Genomic DNA, 21,216 nt, shown 5'->3' with positions numbered 1-21,216 from the left:
AAATTAAAAATACACCTTCAAATTAACTTTAGCAGCAGTCATGTAAATTCCAACTGCTGAGTGCCACCTGTAAGATGTAACTGGACTGTGGAGGGGTTTGGTTTTGTTTCTTAAAGATATTTTGAGGAAAAAAAATTACTGAGCTTACCACTCTGTCTTATTTGCCCTCACACTTCAATAAACTAAATACAACATATTACCATGTCTTCTTGTATGGAATTTGTTCTGTCCTGAGTTGCAAGGAAGTTTATGTAGAAGGTGCTTGTGGGTATAATTACAGCTGGCACAGAAACAGTATGCCATACAGTGAAAACAGTGATCTGTATCTGCTGTTGCTGCTGCAGTGAGGATTGAAATGAGTTCAAGAGCTGCAGGAGTTGCCCCAGAAGATGCGAGAGCCCCGTGACTGGGCAGCAGCTGACATAAAAGCAAAGCCTCCCCTCTGGTTTACAGCAAGTACACATCTGCCAGGCTTAATGCCATTCTTGGGTAAGCTTCATGCGTTTCTAGTCAAAACCTGGCAGAAGCAGGCCCTCGTGGTAGCACAGTTAGTGATTCTTCATCATCCAGGGAAGGAAGGTGAACCTGAGTCATCCAGTCCCTATTGCTGTTGGAGCTGAAGACAGAGACGGCTCTCATCACTGTGACTAGATGGTCCATCTTGGATTGCTGCTTCCAGCAGTTCCTGACCAACTGGAGGTACAGCCATGATCCCTGCCATGCTGTCCTGCTTTCTTGTGTGAGCAAGGTCCTCCGCTTCCTCTTCTGACGATCAGTGCCAGACCCAGACTTATACCTGCAAACAGGACTGCAGCAGTCAGTTAACTGAATTCAGACTGCATGGCTTTCCTTTGAAGCCACGATTTTCTTCTAATTAGGATAGCAAAAAAGATTGGTAAAAATCCCTTCCCATTTGCAGAACACAGGAGGGGAGAAGTGAGGAGTTGCATGTGGCCTCTGGTCCCTCTTGGCTGAGGGAACCTGAGAAAAAAGGGATTGTCTTCTCCAGACCTCACAAGTTGCTTTCTTCTATCTCTGCCATTGGCTGCAGGGAACAGGCATGCTTATGTTCCAGAACAGAGCAAGTGATAGGATGCTTACATGGGGATGGCTTGGCCTCTTCTCCTCTGGGAAAGCACTGTATGAGACACCTTAATCTCTGACTGATACTTCCAGCAGCCCATGTGTTATCTGCCTCGGCCTAGCTGCCATGGCTGTAGCTGGCACTGCCTGTGAGGAGCTGTGGCAGGGAAGAGTTGGAAGACACTGTCTTCACACGGTCAGGTATCACCAAAACCAGCATGAGACAGTGACTCTGCAGTTTGTTGCAGAGTGGAAATGGAAACTCTTGAGTACTGCTGCTGCATTAACCCTTGATGTCCTCAATCTAAGATGGTGTCTTCCAGATTTTAGTGCACTGAAATCTGATATCTGACCATAACGTGAAACTTTCAGAAGATTGCCAAAGCACACGGATCACTTTATTCTTGGTTGAGAATGTTGATTTACTTGAGAGAGCAAGAAAATCGCATCCCTAATTCAGAAAGTTTATTTTGTACGAAATGTGGACAGACCAGACCTGAGAAGTCCTACATAAAAAGATGGGGAACCAGCTAATTTATGAACACATGCACACATTTGTACAGAGATCTTTTTCATCTCTAATAAGCTTGAGAATCCTTGAAATGATCAAACAGGCTGCTTAATCCATTGTCCATTGAGTAGCTGTAAGAAATGAGAACGCAGATTTGAGACTTCACATTTCCAAGTGTTAGCTATTAATAGAAGCACTTGCTGAGGTGGAAATAAGCCAGCTGGGAGGAGACAGAAAGGGTGCAACTGTTTTGCTGGTTTCCCTTGAGAAGGCTAAATTAGAACCATTAGCTCTTATAAATGAAGACGTCCAGCCTGTGTTTTTATGTTAATAGTGACATTAGGATAAAAATATAACAACAGCAGGGACCGGTTTCTTTGGACAGGTATTGCCCATACCAGCTACTCAGTCTTTTCTCTGGAGAGGTTTGGGAGGAGTTGTTCTCGTTACCTTCAAGATGGAAGTTGACAAGAAATTCACAAAGATAAGATGCCTGTGTGCATGCAGCCACACACATTTTCTCTCTGATAATGTAAAAAATTGGGATGCATTTGTCAGCACCTGCCAGCAAATACTGAGCGCCCCTGCAGGCACAGTGGGCTGCTTCTGGTGGAAATTCAGTTCATCTGCTCTTTCCACTGCACGAGAAGAACAGGTGCAAGTCCTGATTGTGTGGGGGAGAGATGCAGCCCATCCTGGAACACAAGGTATCCGTACCTGCTGGTGGTAGGGGGGTGAGGTAACGGGGATGAGGAAAGGAGGAGCAGGGGAGAGCTGAAAGATAAGAGGATTCGGTAAGTTTTGCGTGCATTTAACTTAGAGACATGCTCTGTTTTCTTCTACTACCTGCAGGTGCAAACAAAGCCCAACATGGCAAGGTAGCATATATATTACAGATATTTTAATATTATGTAGTACTTAAATGTAGTGATGACCATAAGAAGAAAGGCCAAAAGGGAGGCAGACAGTCCAGCCTTAGGATGGGTAGACTTAGGTGCTGTGATCTATAGCACAACCTTGGGCAAGACCCTTATGCCCAAATCCAACTAAACATTAGTTGCCTAGTGCGTATTTGACATCTCACATTCCCCAAGAATCTAAATACTGTTTTTGCTTTGGGATTATAATTCCTTGGGTTTTTGCTCTGTGAAATGAGTATAATAATAGTTCTTCTCTCTGCCCAGGTCTACAAAATATTGGCCCTGTATCATATTCTAGTAGTCCACTAATGGGAGAACCTTAAACAGGGGGAACCTAACTGTACAAAGCAACGGTGCTGTTCATTAGATTTTGCAGGAGATTGTGTTTCAGGTTTTGGGGTTTTTTTTCCCATTTAAGTTTTGATTAAGCTACTTACTTTGAAAGATACACTTGGAAATTGACTGTTTAACTCCATAAATGACTGTTTTGTGTGGAGAACTGGGGTTTTGAGTGTCCAATTTTGTTCCTATTTAGTTGCCTTCATCAGAAGAGCACCAAACCTTTTGACTTCACCATGTTTTCTCTTCAAATTTTGCTTCTCTGAGCTCCCGTTCCACCCTTTTTGAAACTGTGGTAACAGTTATGCTCTGTGTTTGCTGGTGACTTGTCTTTGGTCAACCTAGTGAATTAACAGCAAAGCTGCTATCGCTCCTTGTTATAATAAATCACTTTTCATTCACCTGGCATTATTATTTAAATCAGCTTTTTTCCCCCCCCCCCCCCCCCCCGCCCATGAAGGGTACCTGACAGTCTCTTCGGGAGTTTCTTTTCAGGAAGATGATTCATGTGGTGCTTCCGTAGAGACTGAATATTTGAATAATTTATTTATTGTTAGCATTCAGTGTGTTTGTGGTGGTATTATTGAAGAAGTAAAATTAAGTCAGAGGGGCTGTGCAGTGTGTCCCTAAGGGAGTAATTTGAACAACAGAGCTTGCCTTTGTTTGGGAAAGTGGTTAAAACCCTAGTGGGGCTGCTGGGGTCCTGAGGGTGCTGGTAAGGGCTCATGTTTGTGAGAGGATTTTAAAATGGCCTTAACACCATGCATTCAATAAAAAATCCCAGTGAGAGACAGCATTTTGCAGTGATTCATACAGAAATGGTCACTCTGGTGTGACATCTTTAGCACTGTGTTCTGTGTAGGACATTTGTATATAGGGTGCTATGCATTAGCTGTGCAGTATGTATATAGTGGTTTTATTCCTATTTTTCTAGTTCAGTGTGTAAGACAGTGGCAAAATCTGTAATTTATTAAATGCCTGAAGTGTGGTCCTGTTGATGTTAGAGCCAGTAGTAAGGAAATGTGACTGCTGGCTGTTATAGTCCCTGTGGCCAAAAAGTCTGAGCTACCTTTGGCCTCTAAAGTTGAGAAGGAAGAAAACTGAATTGTGGTAGAGAGGTTTCACTAATGGTAGATCACATTGCAAAGTACACAAAGATAAGTTAAATTCCTACCATGTTTAAACTCAGTGACTTAGATCTGCATAGGTGTCTTTGGTATCTTTACTGATAACTTTGCTTGCTTTGTTTAACAGATAACTTTGCTTGCTTGCTTTGTTTACTTTCCTTGACAACTGGAGAGTGTGGGTGAGTGCTGCAAGGCAAGTCCTACTGTGGTGCTAACCTTGGGCAGAGGAGAGGATACATCTGTCTGTAGCTGCCTGTTTTACCTTCAGTGTCAGCTGCTGTGTGAGCCATGGCAGTGAAACAGCACTTTGCAATACACACTGAAGAGAGGAATAACTGCTTCTGCTGCAAGTCCCTGCGGTGTTGGCCTGGCTACCTCGGTAACTGGTGTAGAGCAGGAAAGAACAGGGAGGCTACCCAATGCATGGAGCAGGTGAGGAGTTGGATGGTCCTTGCCCAGACAGTTCAGTGCTGAGGTAATCTGCAGGTAGTGTTGCTCTAAGGATGCTGCTTAAATGGCTTCAGATATGTTCTTAGCTTCTTTTCAGGTTGGTCCTGCAGGTGATGTGGCTGTGACTTTGTGGTTTGAACACTGGAATCTACTTACTTTAAATTGTCCATATCTGATCTCAGCTTTTTTAGGAAAAGCATTTTCTGTGACTGGCCGTTCTGTAGGTATCAGCACAGGTGCTTTTGTCCAGATATGTGTCCCTTTCCCCTCCACAAACACACATATGGGACCAACTTAGAAATGGAAAACTGTCTGTGCTGCCCTGGGGTTTCAGTTGGGTGAAGGAAAACGTAGACTAGATACAGCAACAGAAATGGCAAGTTCTGGTTCAGTGGCTTTCTTCTTTACAGGAGTGCTGTACATCTAGGATTCCTCCAGTGTTTTCCTTTCCCCACCAGGAGCTATAGTCTGCTCAGAGCATGGGGGTTGTTTGCCTCTGTCCGGGGTTTCTGGATGCTTGGTGGCACAGTGAGACCATCTTGTAAGGGCCTATCATGTAGCTGGGAAGACCTAGACATGATCATTGCAGATTCAGAGACAAGTCTGGCAGCAGTCAGTGTCAAACCTTTTCTGTGGGTGGAATTTGGGGCCAGACCACCTCTGGCTAGGCTGGGACTTAGACTAGGAAATTTCAGTGGCCTATGACTGGGATGTAGCATACCACCAGTTAGATCTCATTTTACAACAGCAGTTCTCTGAACAAGTTACGGTTAGAAAGTAGTGATAACATTTGTATGGTAACTTGGAAAATGGTAGAGTATTGTCGTGGTTTGAGTTCAGAGGGCAACTGAGCACCACGCAGCCGCTCGCTCACCCCTTCCCCCTCAGGACTGGGAAGGTGAAAATAAAGCAAAAGGCTCAAGGACAAGGAGGGATGACTCACCCATTACAATCAAGGGCAAAAGACAGACTTGTTAGGGGAAGAAAAAGAACATCAATTTAATTCAGACACTAACAACAACACTTAACAGACGGAGTAGGACAGTGAGAAGCATTACCGCATCTTAAAAACACCTTTCCTCCTCCCTCCCTTCTTCTCCAGCTCAGCTTTGCTCCAGATTTCTCTACCATCTCCCCTGAAGGGGGCAGGGAATGGGGGTTGGGATCAGTCCTGCTGCTCCTTCTTCTTCAGGGCGAGGACTCCTCTCATTCTTCCCCTGCTCACAGGAGACAGACCTCCATGAATTTTTCTCCAACATGAGTCCTCCCCATGGGCCTCAGCCCTTCCTGAGCTACTCTGGCATGGGTCACTCCCACGTGTTGCAATCCTCCCAGCACTGAACTACAACAGTGGGGGCTTCTTTCCACAGAGTCCTGTCTTTCTTCGGGTGCAGATGCCTGCTCCAGCATGGGGTCCTCCACAGGCTGCAGATGGATATCTGCTCCACCAGTGACCTCTGTGGGCTGCAAGGGCTCAGCCTACCCTCTCACCACGGGCTGCAGGGGAGCTCTGCACTGCACATTCCCTCCCCTTCCTCTTCCTTTTTTTCAGTGACCTCGATGTTGACACAGACGTTCTTCTTGCAACTCCTTCTCACAACTCCCACTACTCCTCCCAGATTCCCCTTCTTAAATACATTATTGCAGGGGCATGGCCACCATCACTAACTGGCCTGGCCTTGGCTAGAGGCAGGTCCAACTTGGAGCTGGGGGAGCTTCAAGAAGCTTCTCACAGGGGCCACTGCTATAGCCCCCGCCACTGCTACCAAAAACCCCCACCACACACAGAAACCCAGCACAAGTATGTAGATTTATTTTCTGTAACTGTGGAATTACTGTGATTATTGCCATCAAAATCTCTGGGCTGATGAGCTGGAGCATATGCTCCGTGCTGAGAGCCTGTGAATGTTTGGCATTCCTAAAATGTGAAGGTGGCTGATATTAGAAGTAATCTTGTCTTTCATAATTCTAGAGTCTGAGAACACAACTATGAGAGAGGCGTAAGCCTGTACTTTACATGGAGATTACTAAAATAAGACTAATATTGCAGTTGTGTTGCTATGAGCCCTTTTGGTGATGTGCAGATTGCTATGAGCAAGACTAAGCTGTTGTCAAGTTGGGCTGTTCCTTGACTACATGTTATGTTTCTTGAGACAGACCTATATTGAGAGAATTAAAACAGAAGCTCTAGGAATTTTTAGGATGCTCTCTTGCTATGACCTGCTTGTGTGATGGGCATTTACATGGTTTTGGATCCCTGGGAAAGCCAAAGCTTCATAACTAGTAAACAGAAGAAAATGATGGGAAAAGCAGTAATGGTGATTGAGTCCAAGCAGTGTTTGTGTCTTGTGGAGTTTTTTGTTGTCTGTGTTGATGTTGTTCGTGGTTAACATTGGCAATAGTTTTTCCTCTCTAACATGCTAAGAATTTCTCCCTGTTGGTCAGAGCAGATCTCTGTGCTGATCATTAAAGATTGGTAAGTTCTTGTTTGTATAAAAGGCATTTCTTAAAACATCTAGAAGAAATGGCCAAATTAATGGAAATGGCATATTACTAAGAGAGCTTCATTTTACTTGAACAGTTGAAAAAAAAAAGAGGCTGTCTTAAATTGGAAGGGTGATCAGTGGCTTGCACATTTCACTGCTGTGCATTATTTAAGTTGGTTTCAGATATTGGAATAAATCTTACCACTAGAACGTCTTCATTTGTACACTTCAGAGTATGCAGAGCTCTGGGATGGCCACGTTTGTTCTTACAACTGTGAATGCATCACTTGATTTTCCTGCAATTTATAACAGACTCAAAAGTGAATTGGGATTTGAAGAGGGAAGGAGGCAGGATTTTTTTTCTTTATCAGTAGAAGTACCATGTGTTCAGAAACCCCCAAACCAAAGCTAGGTCTCCTTTTGAGGTAAGTAGTGCTTCATGCTACTGGTTTCAAGCTACTTGAAGTACACCTGCCAAGGCAGTAGACCGTGACTATGAACCTACTGTATACAGCACTTCTTCCTCGCATCCCTCCCCCTTTGCAAAGGAAAGATAAGTTGCATCCGGATCCTGAAGGATGAACTTTTACAAAACAGTCCTCTCTAATCAGCAGAATGGAATAAACTGTCTCATTTTCTTACAAAGGTAATCTTTGGGAAGAGTCCATAAGACTTCTAGACTGGTAAAAGAATTTATCCTCTCTTTAACGCATTTAATATCAACCACAAATTAGCAAAGAAAACATGACTTTTCTTTAAATTATTTTAGGACAACCTCTGTCAATTTGGAAATACCATTATGGGATTCTTAGCTTCATCTTACATGTTATTTCTCTTAGTTTCCTTTCTCTTTATAGGTCAAAGTCTCACAGTGCTTGCAATTGCATACAGTAAAGGTAATAAATTCTCTTTCTCTCTGACAATATGTATTTCTATGTCTAGCCTGTCATACTGCTCTCTAGTGCACGAGAAGGTGAAATTGAAATTCAAATTGTTCATATAGTGATGGGAAATTCCATTCCTGATTTTTACATATATGCACAATTCGAACTAAGATACTAAGAACACTTCCTGCGTAGCTTTCATTTTCATATTTCTACAGTACAACCCTGCTTTGACGCTTTTAAACATAGTTTATTTTGTGTGAATACATATGTTTTTCTTTATAATAAAATAGGATATGCTGCTTTGTGAACCACATGCTGAGTTTCAGCACTCACTGTCTGATACTAATATATTAAGTTGTTTCTACTGAGAAACAAGAACAATAAGTTGTTTCTTCTGGAGATGAAAAATAAAATAGCTATGGCCAAACCACCTGATCAGCTGTATGTGTACAAGTATGTCTGTGCCTGTGTATATATTTAAATAAATGTATTTAAATATAAATATGTATGGTTATCTAATATATTGAACATGTACAAAGAAATACACAGTTATGTAGAAAAATATCCCTTTTTGTGCTAGAGACTTGATGCATCTGCCCTGTTCTCATAAACTCTGAAACCCATCCTTGGAGGAGAAATTACCTGTAAATATGTTCCAATGTTTTTCTGGGAAATCCAGGTATTTCCATTCTTGTTTGGAAATATTTTCTGTGTCTTCCAAATGCCAGGCTTGAGATAACAGTACAGCATAACAAAAATTTTACTATTTTTTTGGAACAAATATTGTCCTTCCCACTACCATGTGTTCTATGTCTCCACTTTTTTGCAATTTTTTCTCTATAAACATTTTCTTCTCTCTGGTATTTTGTGTTTCTGTCAGTCCTCCTTTTCAGTCCTTTGGAGCAAATCTGAAGTTGTTCCCTTAATGATTATTCCTCTCTCCCCTTCAATCAGTTCCAGTTTTGGTCACTGCAGTTGACATTGCTAATGCTTAAGGCAACTTGCAGTTAAAAAAGTCAGGAGTATTGTAAAATTGTTGGGGTTTGGATTTCTTTAAAATAAATTAGTTTAATCTTACACTACCATCAGTTTGTGTTGACTTTTTCCCCACTAATTCCCCTGGATGTCAGTATATCAGTAACAACTTACTCAATTACCAAAGATAGATTTCCATATGTGTCTTAGCAAATAAGGTGTCTTCTACCTGTATGTTGTCTAGAGAGGTCAAAGGTATGCTTCTGGATCTGAACAGTGCTTTAGTGGCTGGTGAGAGAGGAGATTTTTTTGTTTGTTTTTAATAATATCACAACTTGCCTGATAAACCACAAGAATAACTAAGTCTAAGTTTTCAAACTTGTAGAAATGTTAGTGACTTAAAAGCATAAAATAACAAATGCTGACCAAGTTGCATGATCGATTAAGAAATTAGAGAACTTTATTGGGTTGTAGTCAGTCTCTGAGGTGTTCTGTGTATTTGGTTTTGCTTTTCAGCTTTTCTAGGTGATTCCTTTTACTGTGTCTGTAACTTAACTGCTTCTTTAAATGGGTTACAGTATCTTGCACAAATACAGCTGTTTCTACCCTTCCTTTACAAATGAAGTCGGTAAGAAGATGAAGCCTGGAACATGTGAACTGGTGTCTGAGTAAGGGTTTGACACGGCTGGTATGGAGTACAGCACTGATGTTTGTTCTTAGTGCTTTGGGGACAGTATTAATCACTGACGAGGCAACCTGTGTACGACAGGAGTGCTCAGAGTGCACTTTCATACAGAAAGTCAAGAGAAGCAGCTTGGTACAGTCTACTCAAATTGACACTAGCAAACCCTTAATTTCCCCATACCATCTGTTGAACAGCTTAATGCTTGGAGGCAGAAATGAGACAGGGCAGAACTGGATGGGGACAGAACCTAGTGAGCACACGGTACGGCAAGGTCACGACTCCCTGGCTTTTCTGTTCAGTCACGATGGGGCTACTAGAGCTCCAATTACTTCTGAAGAACAGGATCCAGATTTACTGGAAGATTTCTGAAATGAATCCTTCTGAAATTTTGTTACTAGGATCAGCAGTCACTCTCCTGCCAGGCTTGCAAATGCATATAGGTCAGTGGCATCATGATTTATTTTGTAAACATTTCATGATTTCACTGCTATATTTAGAGATGCCCCCTCTGTCTACATGTAGATGTTTTTGTTGAAGAGCAACACACATTAAACTCTTCCAGGTAGCCCTTAGTTTCCACTCTTGGGAGGACAGTGAACAAAGATTATAAAACAAACATTGCTGAGTTTTTCACTGATATTTTACTTTCTCTGTGATTAACTGCAGCAACAAATCTTAAATATTTATTTTGCAAGAGGACGGAAATGAAATGTAAAGGTCCAGAATGAGATTTGCTAGTACATGAGCCTGCTGAACAGCTGTTTAGCAATCCACAGATCGAATAAAATAGCTTAAGATGATGATAGTGAACTACGAGTCTAACTATAGTCACCTCTCATTTTTTTTGAGTTTATCTGAACAAATAGAGATGTTGTGGCAGTACTTTGAGTGGAATAATAATCTTTTCCACTGAAGATTAGTTTAAAATAATAATAAGGAAAAAATGTACCTTAGATCTGTTATGTGAAAACAGATCTGAACGTATACAATTCCTCTAGATGTTTTATTCAGCTGGTAAACCTGGTTTATAAGCTGAAATTCTTTTCCAGATAATATCCTAGGGGAGTGCGGTCTGTAAGCCTGGCAGGAGGAGGAACAGTTTTATAGACCTGAGACAATACGCGAAGAATCTTAAAACTGCTTCTTGGAACAGCCGGTAACCTGCAATTTGGGGCACACCCAAGTGTTGCAGTGGCTGGCCCGGAGAGAGGAGAGGAGCTGTGAGCTTCAGCAGTTCGTGCTGCCTGTCTGCTGCCTTGGAAAACTGGTTTGAAAGAGACTAGCTGTGGTTTCATTTTGAACTCTTAACTCATGTGAGCAACGTGTCTGTAAATGTGTAATCCCTCTGCTATACCTTGCACACATTTGAGGTTATTTTACATATATTACTTCACCAATAATTTGATAAAAAATGGAATATTCTTATCAAAGGACATGAATTGCATGAATCACTGTGTGGCAACTGCAGTTAGCATTGTGAACCTCCACTTGTATGTCTATGCTAGTTAAAATAGCCATCTGCACTGCTGTTTGGGACTGCCTGATGTGTGCACCCAATACGCTTGAGGCATTGTCTAATTACAGGTACCTTTTTCAGCACCTCAGCTTTCCTGGGTTCTTCATTTAGGTTGCTTCTTCAGTATTTATTAACCAAAAATCAGGAAGTGAAATACTGTTGAATTTACATAGGAAGCCAACAAGCTGAAGCCTGTAGAAGTTCTTCCTTGCGGGCACGACGTTTGGTCATTCAGAAGCAAAAAAAGCCTGTTTGATAAGTAGGTCCAGGTATGCAAACAGCATGCAAAACAATAAACGAGGGTTTTCCGTTGTCATCACTCATTGGAAAGTGGCAGTTGCCTTTGGCCAGGAGACCGGCCGCTTAGGGTTACGCAGTAGGGAGCTGTGGTCAGCCCTCCCTGGGGAAGGTGGTGATCCTCAGCCCCTGCAAAGGGCAGAGCAAGATAGCCTCTGTAAAAGGAAACAGTCTCAGTTTGGTCCCACAGTTTGTGTGAGCAGCTAGTGTTTTGAAAAGAGGCAGTTTGAAAAGCAATGCTGAGAGCCATGAAAGGGGAAACCAGGTGATGAGGACTAATTGGGGTAAACTATGGTTAGTATTAAAGGTGTCTTTAGAAATGCCCCATTGCATCCAACTCACCTGTCTGAGAATTTGGATGTATGTTTTTCTGTGCTTGGATTCCCTGAGCTGGCACGGGATGGTTTGACATTGAGTACTAAGTTTCCTAAATGACTTGGGATTTAAATAATTCTCATGAATTCAGGACAAATGCTGAAGTTTGGGAAGATTTTGACATGCTGTTCTTGTTATACCAACACAAAGATTTGTCCCAGCTTTCACTGCACTGCTTTGTGGTGGTGGTTTCACAAGTCGTATTTCTTCTACACTAGCTGAACCCCATCAGGCTGCTGTTCTGCCATAATGTATTCTACTGACAAAGCTGTCAGTCACGTTAATTAGCTATTGGTAGCGATTTGTCTACTACAAGTAGAGTATAGGCTGGGGGAAAAAAAAAACTTATATCTTTCCATGCAATTTTAATTCAGCTCTCCTGTTATGTGTACTTTAGGATACAGATCCTCTTATTATGTAATTGCTTAATCTTTTTTTTTCCATTAGTCTCCTGCTTTATTCAGTGCATTAACTGTGGAAACTGAGATTTGGGGGGCTACTGCAAATCTACTGAAGCACAGCATTTCCTAGCTTTTAGGTGCTTCATCTTTTGGTGGGTGCAGTTGGGTTTGGGGTTTTTGGTTCTGACACCTTCATGCTTTTCATTTAGGTTAGTTATTTGTATATGTAAGAAAATCTAGACTACTGGTTCTGCCATGCTTTTGCATGCTGCATGTCAATTCTGTATGACATGGAATGAGTTTGGCTATTGTATTATAAGAGGTGCTCAAAAAATAATAAAAAAGGAACTTTTGAACACCCATTCTAAAAGTTTGAATGTACTTGAGAAGAGACTGAGGGTATCCATTTAACAGAACTGCTTATTCTGTTACTTAGTTCTTTAGTCAGGGGTTTGTTCCCCTTGCCTCTGCCCATTACACCTACTGGTGTCATCATTTATTATTTCCTTCACTACAACTGAAACTCTGGGTCAGTTGCTGTTATCAAGGAAAAACATTTGCATTTTTTAAGGCTTCATAATCTGGTCACTCTTAATAGAAGTATAGTATATGATGCCTAAGTTTATTCAGGCAGTACTTTTCTGTAGGTGGCATGGCACTTTGCAGAAAATCAAAATGATAGGCCTTTGCCCTGCAGTATTTAGCATCTAAATGTAGTCTAAAAAGGACCCCTTAAATATTTTTTTTGTCTTGAAAAATTATGAATATTTTCAAGAACAGTAAATTCTTGGATCATGATAATAACTGAGCGGTTGCCACATATAGCACTTCTCATCTTCAAAATACTTTAAAGTATTATCTAAATAAATCACACAGCACCCTTTTTAGTGGGTTTGGGTGAGCACCAGTATCCCTGGTTTAAATGGAGAGTTTGAGCAACTTCCTCAGGGCAAGCCTGTGCCCATCAGGTGTGGCAGGAGCCACAGGACCCCTGATCTCTCCTTGGTTCCTGCATACTTTTTTAAAATCCACTGTTAAGTATCTGCCTGTGTGTTTTGGACACGGAGTTTTGGAGGCCTATATGAATAATTGCATGGTCTCTCAGTTTGGTAGGAAATTTGCTATAGGTTTTCTTTGTTGGTGATGGAGATATACTGCGAGATTGCTTCACAGAAACCAGAGATAGGCCAGTGGTAAAGGGGATGAAAGACCTTCTGCACTTGGCCAAGTGAGAAAGTGCACATCGTGACCAAGGAGTGGGGAAAGGAACCGGGCAATAACAGATTATCTGTGTGAAGTGGTTGTAAATCCCATTAGTATTTCCATGGCTAGAGAGAGTATCTTTTTATCCCAATAATCTGTACGACTCCTCACTACAGGCATGGCTGCTGTGTAAGATCTGGACTAGCTTCCGTGTGACAAACCTCAGTGCCATCTTCTGCTGTGGGTTCCTGAACTTTCGCATATGACCTCTCTGAAATTTCAGCCAGGACACTAAGGAGATTTCTCAGGTGTCATTGCTCGGGTGTCTGTACTGGCAGCTGGGGCTGCACATAGGCGTGCAGCTCACTCTGTCTGTACAGCTGTTGGAGCCGTCACATAAGCAAGTATGAGGTCTGTCATTTCCTGCAGTATTTTCTCGTATTTAAAGTACTTGAATTGCAGAGCATGCAAATTAAGCAGTTCATGCACTTTGGAATTAAAGAGACTGCCTTGGAGAAACTCTCCTAACTGCAGCTGAATTAATGCTAGCCAGGGCCTGAGGATTGGTAGAAATACGAGCATATGAGGGGCTGAGGAACCTGGCAGAGTTTCAGAATGCAGGGGTGGGGTGGCTGGGGAGCATTATCTTATCTAAATGGTAATTTCTATTCTGTATGTTAATTAAAACACATAGTGTACAAACGAGCGTCAAACGAGCGTTTAGGAAATCTTTTGGAGGATCTTTTCCTAAGGGGATGTTTGGAAGTATATTGTGAGTTGTGCATGCCTGCTCAGTGCTCTTAAGAACTGTAGTGAAGTGCAGTCCAAATTATATGTCCTCTTTAAGCAACAGAGGTTTATGTATATTGATAGTTTGGGTGGAAATGTTTTTATTTTGCTCTTAATAATTCTTTTGGATGTCCTTATTCTCTCAGAGAAGGAACAAAATCACGTTTGTCAAATCAGTAGAGATGAACAGTGTGAGATGGAGGAATCTGGTTCAAGAATGCAGAAAAGAGTCATCCGTTTTAAAAGAAAATTTTCAATTAGCAGTTAAGAAGTTTTACTTACTTATTAATGATTCTTCTTCATGAAGACTACTTGAACAAACTTACCCAGGAACCTGTTTGGATAAGTTAAACCTGTTATAGGTGGGTCTGATTGTGTATTTCTGATAAGTGTAGAAACAAAGTTTCCATTTAGTAATCAGAAAATGTTTATTTCAGAGGCATGGGTTTTGTTATCTTGTCAGTTTTGCTTTCTTTGCTGTCTTATTCTGCATTCATGACTCTGATTTGTATGCACCTTTGCTTCTGCATAACATCCCATATTCTGCGTCTCGTGTGGAATGATCTCGTGCACTGGCAGAGGTGGGTACTGCTGATACTTTATTTGCTACTTTGCCTTTTTATGGAACACAAGCACATACTGCCTCAAAAAAACAACAAACCAATCCCCCTGCAAAATATTTCTCACTTGAAAAATTGTAGAATTTCTCCAGTTCTTAGTAATTGCAATGACCTCAGGTGTAGCAAATGAGTAACAATGAAAGCCAAATAACAGACTTTTGCTGGGTTTAGAGGCAGGGATTTTGTTTTTTAAACTTTTGCAGAGGGACAAATATTTCCTATTACGGGAAAAAGAAGTTACAAATGCCTGTGGGGAATTAAAAGGGATTTGGAAATTAAATGAGACCCTGTGCCCCAAATATGAAATTGCATGTGGTTTGCCTGAGCATTTCAGTAAATCCACTGTCTAATCTAATCCAAATAATTAGATTTTGGATTAAGGTAGGCTATAATCATCAAAACCAGAACAGGTAGAGATAATTTTTGTCCAGTCTGGACCCTCTTTTATTATGCCTAGGTTATTTCTCCCCTTTATAAACCTCTGTATCTTTCCCTTCAATGATTAATCTACAGGCAGAGTGCAAAAGTTATTAAGGCTAGAAACAGACAAAAAGATAAATGCTGACCTTTCTAATTGGCTCTTGAAACCTGAAATATTTACTGCTGAGAGGATTAATAATGTTTGTGGAATGATTTGTCATCCAAACTAAGTATTTCTTGCTTCTTCATGAAGCCATGCTAACCTCAGATAAATAAATATCTGCTGGTGCCTACATGTAATGGATTTTTCGACATCATCGTAGAAAGAAATCTTACTTCCAAGCAATTCACAATCAACTTCAGTAGCCAAGCATACTTTACTGTTGGTTCCTTTGCTTGCTTTGCTAAGTGCGATCATGGCTGGAAATGAATGGTTTGCTTCTTTATCTGAAGTCTTTGGCACCAGGAATCAAGACTTAATCATTCTCTGCATTGATGGGTAGCAGAGCATAACGGCTCTCTCAAAGCTGACAGGGTGGTATTTTGTTCTTTGCTCATGTTCTCTGGAGTTAGTGGAAAGGGCTATAAAACCTGTGATTCTTTGCTCCACTATGGATTAGGGCTTTTCAAGCATAACTCAGAGATTTTTTTCTCCTGTTAGTACTGAAGCTGAGATGTCTGGTAGTTCCCTAGAAAGCATAACGGTTGCCACCAAGAACGTGCTTGTTTTTACTGAGTTCTGCAAGCTGCGTAGGATTAACTATTTGCATTGCACTGTATTACAGCAAGTTTTATTAGCAGAGGATAATAACTTCAGCATTTCACTGGCAAATCTATAGTCTCTCCTCACAATAAGGACTCAGTAAATGTGATGAAACAGATTGCCTTTGTTGGAGTGTTGGTCTATTAAAAGTGACTGTGAAAAGAAGAGAATGCCAGAAAATACTATACTGTTACAAAGGGGGGAAAAAAAGGCAAACATAAAAAACCGAAAAGGCCTGTCCTGTGGCTTTGTTGCTGTGATAAATGCGGTGGGTTCCAGGGGCTTCTGAAAGTGAGTCTTTAAAACTGGCCTGACACACGAAAGTGCAAACACTGAGCTAATCTTGAAGAGCAAGTAAAATCACATTGTATTTTACTTTAAAAGGAATGGTAAACTCTATCCTGCTGGGCCCCTGATGGATAAATGAACATTGATGTTTCAGAACCAAAGTAGCCCATGTAAATTCAGTCTTACATGTTATGTAACAGCTGAGGATTTTAGGAGAATTATGACGTAAAAGCCTGATGCTTATTTAATAAACTGTTCATTAATTACAGTTCACAATTTACTTCTGGAGTGAAATGAAGAGTAGCTTTGCAGCTCTTTTCATTTTAATTGCAGCATCTGTTGCAAGCCTAAGTTTCTCTTCCCTGGCAGAGTATTTTGCTGCGTTGATGCTGTGTGCATATTATTGGCAGCGTTTTAGCATAGCTTGGTGGTTTATTTTGGGGGGGTGATATGTGCCTACTCCATGGGATGCTGACCAGTTTGCTCAGGACAAACAATAGGAGCAAATTGGTGATCCACTCTAGCTGTTTTTGATCATGGTTTCCTAGCTGGGTTTTTCCTTTTTTTCCTCCTCTCTCTTCTACTACGTCCAATTGAATGATGTAATTGTAGAGGAGGGGAGATATCATTGTACCAGCATTATAAAAAGATGATTTTAGTAGTAATTTTTGACTAAATTTGCTCAGAAGCTCTGCTGTGGCTGGTGGAGGAATCTGTCAGTAGCTAGCAAGATCTCCAATTAAAAGCCTCAAATAAGGTGCCAACTACTTAAATTTTGGGACCACCTATCAATTGCACATCTGAATCTGCCATGTACTGCGGCAGCCACTTCAACTTTGAAGTTGTTGCTCTGAGGTGAGAAGTAGGCTTGCACTCTCAAAATGTTTGAACTTTTGAATTGCCTCCATTTCTGCAGCAGCCACTGACTGAATCAAAAAAGAAGAATGGGTTTTTCATGTTTACAGTTTCCAAGGCATGGATGTCCTGTCCGAGAAGAGAGATTGTGGAAACAGCTGCAAGTGTTGTAGAGAAGGAGGAGTTAGTTCCTGAGCTGCTAGGTAAAAATTAAAAAATCAGCAATGACCCGAAACACTACATGGGAGGTCAATTAAAAAAGAAAGAAAGTCAGTGTTATCCGTTCGAACTAAAACCAGAACATCTTATAACGTCAGTGCTTCCTGAATCTTTATTTACCAAGAATAATTAACCCCAAACTTTGCAGCAAAGAACTGAGTTTCTTGTTGTCCAGATGTGTAAATAAAGATTACATTTCCGGAGAGCGTAAACAAAATCAAGATAATGATGCTCCAGGTTTGATGATAATTCCTGCAGTCATTTTCTCCTGTGGCCATTGGCAGAATAAAGGCAAACAGGTTCCTCTTACTTGAGCCTGTGGTATAAGGCAGTGTTCACAGCAAGCAGTCCTGGGTGTTGGCAAGAGTAGTCTTGGGAAAATTTTTAGGTGGAAAATCTGATACTTTCTCCCCTAACCGTTTGACAGTGTTGATTTTTTAGTTTTTGGTGAAGTCCTGATTTCACACAGACACATTAATTAAGAAAAAAAGTTTGCACAGGATTTGCACTGTACATATTTACTAGTGTTGATGCAGAGAACAGTGTTCCAGTGTTGCCTTGTCTAAATACAGGTTTTAATTGTTTTCCTTCTTTCATACGGGAGCAGTGTATCAGCTATACAGCAGAATAAAAGCTTTCACGTACACAGTTTATGAAAACTAGTACTAAAGCCACTTCTTTGTTGCCCATGCGTGGAGTCCTGGTATCAACCTGTGCGTCCAGTACACACAGTGCAGTGTGATCGCCCACCGGTGGGCTAATCTGTAGATGAGGGAAACACCAGCAGTGACGTTCAGCTATGTCACATGAAGAACCAGTTGTTTGGCCCCTGGAAGTCTGTTGAGTTACAGGAGCTTTCACCAAAGGATTTCAGACTGCTCGTGTTTTCAGTGAAGGAAATGTAAAGAAAACTTTCCCATAAAGGCTGAGAGTTTGCTGTGGGAGTTAGTGGTGACAAGTCCCTTTCATGTAGCCATAGTTTGAACAGGCAAAAAAGAGCTTGTAGCATAAATTGGGGGCTTTAGGCTTAATTAGGGCATGTTGTAAAATGAATTGCAGGGGGGAAAAAGTTTCCACCTTATTTTTAATTATATTTGTACAACTTTTTATACAGTAATTATGTGTTTTACTCTGAGCATCAAGTTATATTGGGAAGTAAATGGTATAGGCTGAGTCTGAATTTTAAGCGTGAGCAATGTTTAAAAAGCAATTAGCGCAGAGAGGTGTACTGAGTGATAAATGGGGGAGGAGGCAAGCAATTGAAAGTGAAATGATCTTGCTATAACAGTTTAATGTTCAAGAGATGCAGTAGGGAAGTGACTCATGCATCGCCTGAATTTCTGCTGGGCTTTTGCACAAGGCAAATCCTGTGGCAGCACAACATTTGTATGCGAGGCTTGAGCTGGCAGCTTTGACTTTCCCAGTGGCTTTACTTTGCCCACAGTATTGACAAGTGTTTAATTACATAAACATCACTTACTGAGTATAATATAACTTTAATTATAAAAAGTTTAGGTTTATTGTGGTTTTGGAAGATGTTAAGTGAGATTTCTATCTAAGTTTTCCCCTGTGCAGCACTGATAGTTGTACAATTTACAGCTGGGGCACGTGTTCAAGAGTAAACAGACCGAAACTCTGAAGGGGTTGCAGCAGTACTACCCTGTTATCTAAGGGGCCTTTTGACTACTAGTCAACTTAAAATTTGTCTTTGTATGCAGTTCTCTCATCCATGCTGGTGTGTCTGACTGCCAGTCACATTACTGGAGGCAACACATGTACAGTAGGAGGAGAACAGCCCCCCGTGGCTTTTATTTAGTTGGATCATTCAAGCAAGCATTTCCCTTCCTCCCAGAAACGACAGACAGAACCTGAGTTAATAGAATGTGCGAAGTAAATTTAGGGACATGCAATGTGTGTTGAGTCATTACTTCGGTTTAGTTTCTGTATTTTAAAATGTATTAGTTTGTAACCTAAAACTCTTCCCAAATGTTGGGCCAGTTTTAATCCTTTCCTGTGTTCAGGGAAGAGAGTGATTTACCAAAGTTAGGAAGGGTAAGTTATGGTATGATTCAATTTGCCAAAAGAAATAAAGAAAAATAAGTTTCTGTACAGTTTTGAAAACTCATTTCTTTAAATACCTTCCAGATCTTTAAACTTCTCTTACAAGTGTAGTGCAGTAGAAATGATTTAATGTGCAAAGCAGCAATATTTTGAAATATGAGTAACTTTTAAAAGCGTCATTGCAATTACTATATTTAAAATAATTCAGAGCACTTTTTCTTACTTGATGGGTTGTGCTATTTTTTGTTCTATAAGAAATGCACAACTGTCGCTATACCTCCTGAGCACTAGGCTTGAGCACATTTTGTGTTGGTGAGGGTTTGTTAATGTGGTTTTGTAGGTAAATTCTCCTTGCAAGAACACTGTGTACCACCAATAAGCATTTTTGGTGGCACAGTTGCATTTACTAGCTAGAGTATATCTTCAGAGGCATCACCAAATACAGATTGTCACGCGGTGACTTCTGTGTTACACTGAAGCAGGGCTCCCTCATCAAGCCTGGGTACCTGCTGAGAACTGACTGCAGTCCAGTTCCTCAGGAGTGTGAGACGGTGCATACCAGGATCATACCCTGGCCCTGCTGCACTCTGCTCACCCCTGGTTTCATCCAGAGGTAATGTGGATGTTCCCTGGCTGGTGGTGGGGCAGGATCCTGCTGCACTGGGACATGCAGCAGTAGGTGAGCACTGCCCTGGAGGACCCCACCAGCATATGTCAACTATACCTGGGCAAGAAGTTGGAATTCACGAGTGTGTTAGTGTATTATTTATCCTTATTAAAACTGGACAATTTCTTAGCATTATTATGGCTGACCAGATTCATGGTTTTGAGGATAAGACTGCCTTTCGGGGAAGAATTGCCACTGTTAAAGCATTTGAGAGCACAGTGATAGTATCAGCAATAAGCAAAACTCCATAGCTACAGATTAGATCACACCTGTGATGGAAAGATTTTACTGGGAAGGACTGTTTCTTCTGGCACAGTGCTGCACATCTTGCCTGTGTGTGTGTGGTTTGTTGGCGCTCTGCTGTCTCACAACAAAAACTAATGCAGACCACTGTTGCTATTGTTGAAAATGGAGCACAAGTCTGAAACCAAAAGGCTTTCTGTATTTCAAGTTCCAGCAGTCACTGAGGAGGGCAGAAAATCAATGCCGCCAGTGGCAAAGCACCAAATGAGCAGGAGGAATAAATCCAACTCTAAGGCTCAGAAAAGGAGGTTATGAGGATTTCCTATGCCATTAGTTATGGTGGGTTTTATTTAGGAACAAAGACTCCATGTACATTTGTAACCAGTTGCTTATACTGTAGGCCACTTCTATTTTCAGTAATACTCAGAAATACCTTGTAAGTTGGCATTTCTTTCCTGTAATTAGTTTAAAATACAGGCATAAAGGAATAGGTTTTGAGGGTTTTTTTTTTTCAAGTCTTTGTTTCTTAAAAAGTTGCTTATATCAAATATGTTTAAAAATGTTTTGGTTTATATTGCCAGTTTGAAATGCAGATCAAGTCAGCACTGCAGCCACCACCGTGTATAGATGTATGAAGCACATCTTTTTGTAAATATCAGTCGATACATCTTTGAGTGTTTTATGGAACATAACATAAAAGGCACATTCCTTGCCAAAACTTCCTTTGTGCTGGGTTTCTCTCTAATGTAATTTCCATCAGTTAAAGAATAAAGAGAGCATGTTTTTGGGCCCGTTTTGCTTGGCAGTGCACAAAGAAAAAGAAGGGGGGGGGGGGGGGAGTGAGAGTATTATTTCTCAGCTACTTCACACAAAGAAATACTGTACTGCTTTCAGAAATCTCTTAGTACAGATGCCTCCTGTCACAGGCAATCAGTGTTACACCATTTTGACACAGCTGTACGGGATAGTGCAGCGTGTTATAAAATTGTTGTCCTGGACTCAGTACAGGAGGGCTGAAACTGGGCAAGAGCCATAG

The 21,216-nt window shown here is 41.1% G+C and overlaps 1 protein-coding gene across 15 annotated transcripts in view; it reads left to right on the top strand.

The window, feature by feature from the left end:
• The window catches only part of FOXN3 (forkhead box N3), a 218,784-nt gene that overhangs the window by 143,667 nt on the left and 53,901 nt on the right, over positions 1-21,216 (top strand). The window contains exon 5 of one of the 15 annotated variants that reach the window (XM_074824913.1): positions 7,774-7,812. The exons of the other annotated variants lie outside the window; for them this stretch is intronic. Within the exon in view, the coding sequence (XP_074681014.1) occupies positions 7,774-7,812 (39 nt within the window). The remainder of the gene's footprint in view (positions 1-7,773; positions 7,813-21,216) is intronic. 15 annotated transcript variants of the gene reach the window in all.

Source organism: Strix aluco, chromosome 4, assembly GCF_031877795.1.
Source record: "Strix aluco isolate bStrAlu1 chromosome 4, bStrAlu1.hap1, whole genome shotgun sequence".
NCBI lineage: Eukaryota > Metazoa > Chordata > Aves > Strigiformes > Strigidae > Strix > Strix aluco.
The sequence above is the reverse complement of the archived record's forward strand: the minus strand, read 5'-3'. Positions and strand labels throughout refer to the sequence as shown.